At 37.1% G+C, this 13,105-nt stretch overlaps 1 protein-coding gene across 1 annotated transcript in view; it reads left to right on the forward strand.

Moving 5' to 3' along the window:
• Positions 1-11,768, forward strand: part of LOC145630424 (uncharacterized) — a 31,689-nt gene extending 19,921 nt beyond the window's left edge. The window contains exon 2 of the mRNA XM_081682685.1: positions 11,319-11,768. Coding sequence (XP_081538811.1) covers positions 11,319-11,768 — 450 coding nt within the window. The remainder of the gene's footprint in view (positions 1-11,318) is intronic.
• Positions 11,769-13,105: the final 1,337 nt, after the last annotated feature.

Here is a 13,105-nt window from a genome sequence, read left to right on the forward strand (position 1 = left end):
AATAAAATAAATAACTAAGATTAAGGGAAGAGAAGTCGTTACCAAAATAAATCTGGAATTAAGAGTAGAATTAAGAACAAAGGTTTTAAAGAAAGAGTTTAAGAGAGAGAAAACTAAGTAGAGAGAGAAAGTCTAAGAAAGAAGGTTAAGAGAAGAGGAAGAGAAGAAGCAGTCCTAAAAACGTATTACGGAGGAGTATTTATACTCCGTACAAAAATCCTAAACTAAAACAAATTAAAACGACACTAATCGTCTCCTAAAAATACACGCGCCCGATCGGGCGCGCCTTTTTTGACTCTAACACTAATCTCGCGCCCGGCCGGGCGCGTCACCGGGCGCCAGACTAAGCTTCTCCCGCCCGGCCGGGCGCGCCTCCGGGCGCCAGCCACTTTGGCCGGGCGGCTCATTTGGGCCACTATTTGGACTTCGATTAGGCTCCAATTCTTCGGGCCAATCTAGGTTTCCTCTTTGGGTCTTGAATACTCGGTCCAAATGCCCCGGTATCACCTATACCGAGCCCTTAATCACCGGTTCGATGGCTCTAACCGGCCCTGGGCTATAAAATCTGGTCGTGTTTCTCCAATGCTCGTGATTGCTCCAAAATATCTCGGGAAAATAATCCAAAAGCATAAATCCCTGCAAAAGTCAACCAAATCTACGAAAACACTAGAAAACACCAATTAGTAATAAAAGTGGCTCTAAAGAGCCAAAAACACTACTAATTATGACCAAGGGTGGGGGGTAAAATACTATATAAAATAGACACATCACATGCATAAAAGGTGTGATCAAGCAATAACAAAATAAATATCAAGCAACATAATAATAAAATAATAATAATTATTATTATAATCATCATCAAGATAATCATGATAATCATAAATAATAATCATAATAATAATAATAATCATCATTATAAAATTATAATCATAATCAAAACAATTATAAAAATCATGATAATAAATTATAATTAAGATAATCATGTTAAAGCATAATAATAATAGCAAGATCCTAGGCATGATACTAACAAGATTAATAACAAACCCTAGCATGTCACTAAGCAATAAAAATCAAATCTTTAACCCTAACATGATACTAACAATCATAAATATTAGGAAGAAAATAGAAGGCATCATAACAATCATATTTGATATTTAAATTACCCTAGACATGATACTAGGAAGATCATAACGCCCTAAACATGATTTCTACATCATAACATCAATAACACCATTAAAGTACTTACTATGATGCCTCGTACCTCTTTCTAATAACAAAATACACACGTTAGTAACTTCAAGGAAAATAATAAACAATTAATTAAATTAAATAATGGAAATAGAGATTAGGGACCAAACCCTCAGAAATTAAACCTTTCACGTCTAGTGCGAAGGCAACTTCGAATATGGCTAGGTGTGTCTAGATCTAATGAATGCGGAATTTTGTATGTAAAAAGCAAGTTTAGAAAAGAGAGAGAGAGATAGAGAGATGGTGAATGATTAAAGAAGAGAATGAGAATGAAAACTCGTTGTAGGTGAATATAATTGAAAATTGATTGTTGATGAAAACTGGTTGTCGAAAACGGAGTTTTTAATACGTTATTGTAGGGAATAATTTCAAGCCTTTAAATCCCACTAGTTTGAACCCCACTGTGATCATACACTAAAGTACGGTGGCGTCCAAAAGGGAAGAAGATAGAGCAAAAGAGTCGCCAACAAGTTTTTTAGGAACTTGTAAACCATTCACGAGGTGAAGGTTACACCCCTTAACGATCCAAGAGATCGTCAACTCCATAAGGTCTAGAACCAAATAAGGGTTCGGGGATGATGGTACAAATCCAACCTAAAAGAGATTGAACCTGCCCTAATAATAGGCCTCTACTTTATTCTGATCGTATTCATGTGTGCTTTTTAATTAACATGCAATCAATAGGATTAACCCTAAACCTATTATTGGCGATCACTTGAAATTATCATCAAATTAACCCTAACAAGATTTAATTATCTTATTAAGTGTGATTACAAGTACAAATTCCCTTTAAGCATGCATAAAAGGTGTGATCAAGCAATAACAATAAAAATCAAGCAACATAATAATAATAAATAATAAATAAAATAACAATAAATAAAATAATCATCATCACAATAATAATAATATTCATAATTATCACAAATTATAACAATCATAATCATAATCATGTTCATGTTAATATTAAAGCATAATAAAAATAGCAAGATCCTAGGCATGATACTAAAAAGATTAATAACAAACCCTAGCATGTCACTAAGCAATAAAAATCAAATCTTTAGCCCTAACATGATACTAACATTCATAAATATTAGGAAGAACATAGGAAGCATCGTAACAATCATATTTAATATTAAAATACCCTAGACATGATACTAGGAATATCATAATAACAATGTAAACATGATTTCTACATCATAACATCAATAAAAACAATTAAAGCACTTACTTTGATGCTTCGTACCTCTTTCTAATAACAAAATACACACGTTAGTAACTTCAAGGAAAATAATAATCAAACAATTAAATTAAACAATTGAAAGGGAGATTTGGGACCAAACCCTCATAAATTAAAACCTTTCACGTCTAGAGCGAAGGCAACTTTGAATATGGCTAGGTGTTTCTAGATCTTGCGAATGCGGAATTTTGTATGTAAAAGCAAAGTAAGAAGAAAGAGTTGAATGATTAAGAGAATGCTAATTAAAACTGATTGTAGGTGAATGATTAGTGAGAATAGGTGAATGAAAACGGAGTTTTTAATACGATATTTATAGAGAAAATCAGCCAAAAAGATAAATTAAACAAAACAGAGTCTGACGCACAGAAAACAAAGCTGGCGCCACCCTTGGCTAACTGGCGCCAGGCACCAACACTAGCGCCAGGCGCCAGGCCTGGTTCCAAGCGCCAAGGCCTGGGGTTAAGCGCCAAGCCTGATTTTAACGCGTTTTCGAAAATCCGATAAGTTTGTCGTACTGGAGGATAAAATCATATAATTTCCTCGAAAATGCTATTTGATTTTGATTAAAACTCTGAAAAGTCAACAAAAGTCAATTTATCAATGCTAATTGAATTAGGAATGAAAAGGACCGTTTGAATTAGCGAGGAGTTATCTTCTTCATAAGTTGGCTCATTCTTTTCTTGCCCAAACAGTAATCCCATGATGTTAAAGTCAAAGCATGGGGGTGCTTTCTCCTTGTGGACAGGAGTTGGGATTTCATCAGTGAAGTAGCAATCCAAGAAAATCTCGAATCCCGGTTGTCGTATGCCGTTTACAACAAATGGCTCGGGAAATTCATGGCATGGATAGTCCTCTCCTTCTTTTGTGAACTGACCATTAAGCGTAAGGGGGTAATGATCCGTTGGAATTGCTTTCTTTTGAATGCGAGCGTCCCTACGTGCTTTCAACTTTTCCTGGGCTCGCTTGAGATCTTTCCGAGTCGGTTCAAAACCAAGTCCGAAAGTATCTAACTTAGGGAGGTCAGGTGACTCCAGCGGTTTTGCCATTCCTTTCTTCTTCCCTAGGTTCATCCCGGGAAAGTGTCCTTGTTTCTTCAGCATGGCGTTGACAATCTGTTGGAATGGGGGTCATGGCAAAGAGAGGTCATTTCATCCTTCTGGATGAAGGAGACTTCTTCGTTAAAGCCCCATAGGTCTTCATCATCTTCGTCGTGTTCCACATTAATAATTGGATTTTCTATAGATTTGATTCTCATTGGCGAAGCATCTATAGTGATTGGAATTCCCCCAACTATAGCTTTTACTTGTTGGTGGAGAGATGAAGGGAAGGCCTTTAGATCATGAAGCCAAAGGCGTCCCAACAATAAGTTGAATGAAGCTTTGATGTCCACTACTTGGAAAGTAGTAGCATGTTCTATTGCTCCTGCCGTTACATTTAGGGTAATCTTGCCAAGAGCTTGACGACGAGTGTTATTGTAGGCCCTTATTCCTTGTGTGGACGGAGTTAAATCTTCGTCCTTTATGCCGAGCATCCTCGCAGTTCTAAGTGGACAGACATTGATAGCCAATCCATTGTCTACAAGAGTCATAGGAACATTCATCCTTTTGCAAACTACTGTGAGATTTAATGCCTTGTAATGTTTGTCACCTTCTGGGGGTAAATCTTTTTCAGAAAAGGTGATCAAATTAATCAGACTAGGAAGGTCACTTGTGAGGAAGTTGGCTAGTCCCTCAGGAGTAGTGTCAGAGTCTATCCCGATTTTATCCAAGGCATTCATTACAGCCAACCTATGCTCTCAAGATGTTGCCAGAAGTTTCCACACATTCATCTCAACTTTTGTCTTCTTAAACTGTTTAACAATGTCATTGTCTTCGATGATAGGTATGGGAACTTGATGTATGGTTGTCATAGATTGTGTTGAAACGGGAGGTTGCATTCTCCCAGATCTTGTGAGGACATCTATCGACGAATCTTCTTCAGCCCAAATGTCATCTGTGGTGTATGACACAGAAGATGAAGGTCCTACTATGTCCTTTAGATAGACATCTTCTTCATCACTGTCCCAGACTCCATTAATGGTTGTATCCTCTTCTTGTTGAACTTGGACTAGTTTCTTTTCATCAATCATTTTCTGTACCAAATCCTTGAATTTGAAACAGTTTTCTATAGTGTGACCCCCTGATTGATGATACTGACAGTAATATCTATCTGTCCTTTTTAATGACTCGAATGGTCTCGGTTCGAGAGGTTTGACCTCGCCACTCTCGGAGAGCATTTCGAACATTTGCGCATATGGGATCCCAATCGAAGTGTTGACTCTATTGCTCTTCTTGGGTTTTTTAGTGACTTGTAAGGGAAAGTGCTTTGCCTCATAAGTCGTTTTCACTGGTGTGAATTCTTTTTTAGGTTCTTCTTTCGGAAGTGGAAGCTCATCATATTTCTTATGGAGTTCGTTCATAACTTTGAGAGCTTCACGTAGTAATTGTGATACCTCCCTCATAGACAGTGTGAGCAGTTGTATATCATCTTTATTCGCCGGTTCTGGAAGGTTATCCTTGACATCGAAAAAGATCTCCTCTTCTTTTTCTATGGCATTGATTTCTTTGACAGGTCTAATGAGAGAGGAGGGGTCAACCTCGTTTTCTTCATCGGAGATAGCTAGGGTATGAGCAAGAGGTGCATTGTCAATACTTGGCTTCTTACTGGCAGGGGGCAACGGCAGTTTGTTATTGTCGATTAGGTCTTGGATAGCTTCCTTAAGCTTCCAACAGCTTTCAGTGAGATGGCCCCTACCTTGGTGATACTTGCAGTGTGCATTGGGGTTCCAGTTAACCGACCTCTTTTCAACTGGTGGGTCCCCAAATGGCCCAATAGGAGTTATAAGACCTTTTGCATTTAATCGATCAAATGCGGTGTCATAACTCATGCCAATAGGAGTGAAGTTCCTCCTAAATGGTTTCTTCTGTCCTTGGTTGTTCATGGCAAGAACTTCTCCTAAATTAAAGGTGCTAACATTATTTGAGTGGGCGGTTTTAGAAGAAGAAGGATTGTCGTTCTTCTTTCCTTTCCAGCCACTATTGGAGTTATTGTTGGCAGCTTTTGACTTAGCCAAGTCATCTTCAATATTGATCCCAATGTCATAAACGGCCTTGAAAGTATGGAGATTATTTTGATATTTGAGATGCTTAGAATATTTTTCTTGGAGATTTTTGATAAACGGTCTCACACACTCTTTTTCACTTGGCACCTCAATCATCTTAGCTGAGGTTTCTCTCCACTTGTTAAAGAAAGAGGTGAAGCCTTCATTCTCTTTCTGCTTGAGGATTTCAAGTTCTCTATGGTCAGTCTCGACTTGAATGTTGCACTTGTACCTATCTACGAAAGCGTTTGCTATAGACTCCCAGGTAGAGGTCTTTTCTTTTTCGAGAGAAAAGAACCATTGTTGGCAAACGGTCTCGAGAGATAGTGAGAACAGAGAAGGGAAGACCTTCTTATCGATACCCTTGATACTCATTATTGTTTCAAATGCTCTTAAATGAAAGTAAGGGTTGTCAATTGCTCTGAATTTTGGGATGTCGTTGGCGTTGAACTTCTGCGGAAGAAGATCTTTGTCCACCGAGACCCCTTGTGATGTAAGCTCTTGAAACTTGTAGTCGCTAGACAACTTGCTTAAACTCTCTTGCATGAGGTCCATCTGTTGTTGCTTCACGGGATCATCGATCCTAAGTGCGAGAAGCTTCAGTGTCTCAGTCACAGTAGCCAGTTGGTTCTTAAGATCATTGACTTCTTCTTGTGTTGCCATTATAGTCTTAGCTTTTCTCTTGCGAGCTATGGGTTTGTCGAAAAGTTGGACTTGTACGAAGAGGTTATCTTTGATTAATCGTCCTTCCTTTCTTGACCACGCGCTGTAAATGAAACCATTTTGCGTTTTAATTACTTGACTCGAATCATTTTGACTTTACGGTTTATTTTAAGGAAAAAAGAAAAAAGAAAAGGGTGCATATTTTTGGCAAAATAATGTACATATTTCTTTTTTTTTTTGACAAAAGCAACTAAACGAAATGTACATATTTCTAAGGAACTAAGTATTATTATTTTTTATTGGAGGATTAATATCCGACTTACCCCCCTAAAAAAAATGACGGAAAAACGCGCACACAAGACTCTCTTAATCATGGTCAAAGTATGTGTATTGGTGTGTACGTTGAGTGTAAGTGACATGCTTGGACTCTTGTGTAAGACCATGGGACTTAGTGCCTAAACTCGATCCTTGATTCAATTAAATACTATTGACAGCAAAATTAACTGAATTAAACAGGAGACTGATTAGTTAGACCCTAGGTGATGACTCGACCAATAATCCGAATTGTCGGCCAAGCAACAGAACTGGCGTCGCACTGTGGAGCTTGGCGCCAGACAACATAGCTGTCGTCAGGCGCTACACTCCATAGTGTGGCGCTACAGCTCAGACCTTGGAGCCAATATTGGAGCTTCGGTCTGGGACTGTTTTCGGTGTTATTAGTCAACTGGGGTATGCCTAAAGTCGTACTAGGTCAATTCCGATTAAAAAAAATAGACTTTATTGACTCAAATTAATTAATTAATTATTTAATTAGGCAAAGTTCTTTAAGTCATTAATTTATGTAGTCTCAACACAAGTCAACAAACGGTTAAGAGAAACATAGAATATATATGCACAACCAATAATGCACAATTAGTCAAGTAGGCACAACATGATGCAATGCGTTTGCAACCTAACCATGGCTCTAGTTCTCTAAAGTTCGGGATATGGTTTAGTCAAAAAGGGTCCATGGTTAATTGTCCGGATGCACCGCGCGGAAGCCTAACCGTGAAGGGTTGGCGCGAGTGGATGGGACACCGCGAGTTTTAGAAAAAAAAAACTCGATTCCATGGTTTGGTGAATTCAACATCTCGGATGTACCCTTTGTTGCACAGAGCGTTCAATCAGGTAGATGGAGCATGAATTCCCAGAGGGTTATGTCCATATGTAGAACACATATGGGTTTCAGAAAAGTGAGAAAAAATTCAATCAGGAAGTAGGATTGAGCAAACAATACGAAAAACCGGTCAAAATTAGAACGCATATTTCTGGCTCGGTATTGGGGGAAACTGGCGCCAGCAATCAGAGACTGGCGCCAGCTTTTAACTGTAGCGCCTGACGCCAATGCTGGCGTCTGGCGCTACAACTAAAATGCTGGCGCCAAGCTCTGGCCCCTGACGCTACTTCCCACATGCCTCAGCAGCTTTTTGTGCTCGATAAAATTTTCCAGTTTTGCGCGGTGTTATTTCAGTCCTAGTTGTGAAAGACATTCCTCAAATTTCCTACGTGTAAAATCCTATGTTTTTAACTCATTACGGATGGTCTTTCCAATGAGATCCTTTTTATGCATATGACAATAATGTTAATCAAAATTACGCACATGAAATACTTAGAACTTTTCGAGTCTCATCCACTCATTCTAAATCATTGCCGAAACAAATTCAGGAATTAAAATAGAAATCCTCCCCAGTGGAGTCGCCAAAAACTGTAGGGAATAATTCCAAGCCTTTAAATCCCACTAGCTTGAACCCCACTGTGATCATACACTAAAGTACGGTGGCGTCTAAAAGGGAAGAAGATAGAGCAAAAGAGTCGCCAACAAGTTTTTTAGGAACTTGTAAACCATTCACGAGGTGAAGGTTACACCCTTTAACGATCCAAGAGATCGTCAACTCCATAAGGTCTAGAACCAAATAAGGGTTCGGGGATGATGGTACAAATCCAACCTAAAAGAGATTGAACCTGCCCTAATAATAGGCCTCTACTTTATTCTGATCGTATTCATGTGCGCTTTTTAATTAACATGCAATCAATAGGATTAACCCTAAACCTGTTTAATCTATGTTGGTTGAATTTAATGCACAAATAAATCTATTATTGGCGATCACTTGAAATTATAATCAAATTAACCCTAACAAGATTATTAATTATCTTATTAAGCGTGATTACAAGTACAAATTCCCTTTAAGCATGCATAAAAGGTGTGATCAAGCAATAACAATAAAAATCAAGCAACATAATAATAATAAATAATAAATATAATAACAATAAATAAAATAATCATCATCACAATAATAATAATATTCATAATCATCACAAATTATAACAATCATAATCATAATCATGTTCATGTTAATATTAAAGCATAATAAAAATAGGAAGATCCTAGGCATGATACTAACAAGATTAATAACAAACCCTAGCATGTCACTAAGCAATAAAAATCAAATCTTTAGCCCTAACATGATACTAACATTCATAATTATTAGGAAGAACATAGGAAGCATCGTAACAATCATATTTAATATTAAAATACCCTAGATATGATACTAGGAATATCATAACAACAATGTAAACATGATTTCTACATCATAACATCAATAAAAACAATTAAAGCACTTACTTTGATGCTTCGTACCTCTTTCTAATAACAAAATACACACGTTAGTAACTTCAAGGAAAATAATAATCAAACAATTAAATTAAACAATTGAAAGGGAGATTTGGGACCAAACCCTCATAAATTAAAACCTTTCACGTCTAGAGGGAAGGCAACTTCGAATATGGCTAGGTGTTTCTAGATCTTGCGAATGCGGAATTTTGTATGTAAAAGCAAAGTAAGAAGAAAGAATTGAATGATTAAGAGAATGCTAATTAAAACTGATTGTAGGTGAATGATTAGTGAGAATAGGTGAATGAAAACGGAGTTTTTAATACGATATTTATAGAGAAAATCAGCCAAAAAGATAAATTAAACAAAACAGAGTCTGACGCACAGAAAACAAAGCTGGCGCCACCCTTGGCTAACTGGCGCCAGGCACCAACACTAGCGTCAGGCCTGTGTCCAGGCGCCAAGGCCTGGGGTTAGGCGCCAAGCCTGATTTTAACGCGTTTTTGAAAATCCGATAAGTTTGCCGTACTGGAGGATAAAATCATATAATTTCCTCGAAAATGCTATTTGGTTTTGATTAAAACTCTGAAAAGTCAACAAAAGTCAATTTATCAATGCTAATTGAATTAGGAATGAAAAGAACTTTCTAAAAGACTAAAGCCATTTCTAATTACATTAGGAATGATAAATCATATTAGGCCCTCCCCTAGATCATTGGGCCGTATATAAAGCTCAAACCGGGCCCAGTTTAGTAAATTGGCCATAACTTCCTCAATATTCATCGGAATTGGGCTTATAATATATCGTTGGAAAGGTCTTTGCAAGCCCCATCCAACTACACTATTATTGAACACATATAATGGACCAACCAAACTGGATTGACTGTTTTCTTAAAATAAGTTTTCAAAAACAGAGAGAAGAGAAAAGAATTAAAACTTTCCGCAACACTAGACTTTCTACACTTTCACTTCATTCGATTATGATTCGACGTGAAAGGTACTCATCACTGGGTTTGGTTTTGGGGAGACACAAATGGGTGTCTACAGTTATTTATAGAGAAAATCAGCCAAAAATATAAAATATCAAAACAGAGTTCTGGCGCACCTAAAATAGAGCTGGCGCCAACATTGGCTTATTGGCGCCAGGCGCCAATGCTGGCGCCAATGTGTGGCGTTAGGCGCTAATCCTGTTTTTAACGCGTTTTCTAAAATCAGATAAATTTTGCCGTACAGGAGGATAAAATCGTATCTTTTCCTCAAAAATGTTCTTTGATTTTAATTAAAACTCTGAAAAGTCAACAAAAGTCAATTTATCAATGCTAATTGAATTAGGAATGAAAAGAACCTTCTAAAAGAATCTAGAAGACTAAAACCGTACCATTCCTAATTGCATTAGGAATGATAAATCATATTAGGCCCTCCTCTAGATCATTGGGCCGCATATAAGGCTCAAACCGAGCCAGTTTAGTAAATTCGCCATAACTTCCTCAATATTAATCGGAATTGGGCTTATAATATATCGTTGGAAAGCTCTTGTCAAGCCCCATCCAACTACACTACTATTGGACCCATATCATGGACCAACCAAACTGGATTGGCTGTTATCTTAAAATAAGTTTTCAAAAACAGAGAGAAGAGAAAAGAAATTAAAACTATCCGCAACACTAAACTTTTCACACTTTCGCTTCATTCGATTATGATTCGACGTGAAAGGTACTCATCACCGGGTTTGGTTTTGGGGAGACACAAATGGGTGTCTACAATTATGATTTATGATTATAATATTTTTATGATGATTATTATGTTGCTTGTTATATATTTATTGTTATTGCTTGTTCACGCCTTTTATGCATGTTTAAAGGGAATTTTGTACTTGTAATCACGCTTAATAAGATAATTAATAATCTTGTTTAGGGTTAATTTGATTATAATTCAAGTGATCGCTAATAATAGATTTATTTGTGCATTAATATTCAAACAACATAGATAAACAGGTTTAGGGTAATCCTATTGATTGCATGTTAGTCAGAAAGCGCACATGAATACGATCAGAATAAAGTAGAGGCCTATTATTAGGGCAGGTTCAATCTCTTTTAGGTTGGATTTGTACCTTCATCCCCGAACTACCAGTCATGGTTCCAGACCTATTGGAGTTGACGATCTCATGGATCGTTAAGGGGTGTAACCTTCACCCTGTGAATGGTTTACAAGTTCCTAAAACTTGTTGGCGACTCTTTTGCTCTATCTTCTTTCTCTTTGGACGCCACCATGCTTAAGTGTATGATCACAGTGGGGTTCAAGCTAGGGATAACGCTTGAAATATTCCCTACACTAACCAATTTGCATGTGACCAAATACCAAATAAATTCTTTTGTCCTACAGGGTGCTTGGAAAGGGAAGGGGAAAGTTACAGATGATGCAGGTCCATCCATAGTGAAGTCTCCTTGCTGGAAGCCTCTTAGGTCAGGATTTCTCAATCTTAATATAGATGGTGCTTGGGTATCTTCAAATGTTGGAGGAGGTGGGGGTGTTTTCAGGACTGTGAAAGGTGAATGGAATTTTGGATACTCTAGTAAGTACAATGCTCCAAATGCTTTAGGTTCAGAGCTCTATGCTTTGCGAGAAGGTCTGAATTATGCAAGGGCCATGCCTCTCCAATTCTTGGAAGTGGAAACAGATGCTGAACAGATCATGACTTTGCTTAACAGAGATCACACGCATAATGAGCTTGTTGTGGTTATCATTGATGTGGCTAGATTGCTTAACAACAGGGAGATGACTATTATATTCAGTACTATTCCCAGGGAGCCGAATAGCGTGGCACATTACTAGGCCAAATATGCCATGAATATGAGCTTAGGCCATGTTGACCATTTCACATGTCCAGTTAGTGCAGAAGCTGCTTATCATGCTGATCTTCCTACCTAGTTTTAATTCTTTCTGGTGTTCTGTCTCTGTATTTTGCTGTAAAAACTGGTTTAGTAGAAGTACTTTGGTTTTTAGTTGGTGTAGTTTATGGATTCTGTTCAAAGAATGCATTTTGCTTAAAGGAGCTTCTATGAACATTAGGTTGTAATATATTTAAGGCTATGCCCAAGTAATGCATGCTTCCTTTTATGTCAAAAAATATACGAAATACGAAATACAAAGACAAGACAAGATGTACATTTTGCTCAAATACCTCAAGAAATACGAAATAATTCTGCAAACGGGCTGACGAAAAGCATAACGGGAAATGAGGTGGATTTTCACTAAAGCGTGCGAATTTACAGAACTACCCCTTGATATGCATTTGTTCATGCATCTCAAGACTCCCTTTAGACAGCCTCATTGTGTATGTGTCACGTATTTCCTTCCTTACACCTGTATATATAGCGCCACATCATCATTCATCAGCCTTTAGCATCTTGCCAAATCATTATTAATGATCTTAATTAAAAATGCATACAAAGAGATTTGAACCCCAAACCTCATTGAATTGAAACCAAAACGCATTACCATCTTAGCTAGAATCAATTCATGCTTTATTAATCCAATTTTATATATAAATACATACATGTATTAGAATGTAGAATAAAAACCGAAAAAAATCAAAAATAAATTATTAATGTCATTGTATTCTAATTTATGCATGTTAAATAAATTAATTAGTCTTTTAAAGCTTCTAATATAAAAATGAAATTATTCAAAGTATCACCCGGGGCAAAGCCCGGGTCACACACTAGTTTGAACTTATAAAATTGTACCGTTGCACATCAATTTTTTAATGCAGCAAATTTTTTTTTATTAGAATTGAATAAGGTACATAATATTTTAGGAAAAGAGAGAGTGAGGGATAGCTTAGGTGGTTAGAGTTTCTCTCCCGATTATAGGAGATCATGAGATCGAATCTCACCCCCGCCCTTGTGGCGTGTATATATATACACTTCCTCTGTTCTTTTTTATTTGACCTGTTTCTTTTATCACGCTTACCAGTGCAAAACTTTAGCGATCAATAACTTTAATTCTTCATAAGTAAAAATTATAAAAGTTGTATATTACGATAGTACTTATTGAGACGAATTAAAAAATATACATATGAATATATTTTTTCCTCACATATTTCTCATAAAAGACGGTCAAAGGAGAGGACGAGAGGTGGTGAATAGTGTAAAAGTCAAAGCAGGTCA

Source organism: Chenopodium album, chromosome 1 (assembly GCF_948465745.1).
Source record: "Chenopodium album chromosome 1, dcCheAlbu1.1, whole genome shotgun sequence".
Classification (NCBI taxonomy): domain Eukaryota; kingdom Viridiplantae; phylum Streptophyta; class Magnoliopsida; order Caryophyllales; family Amaranthaceae; genus Chenopodium; species Chenopodium album.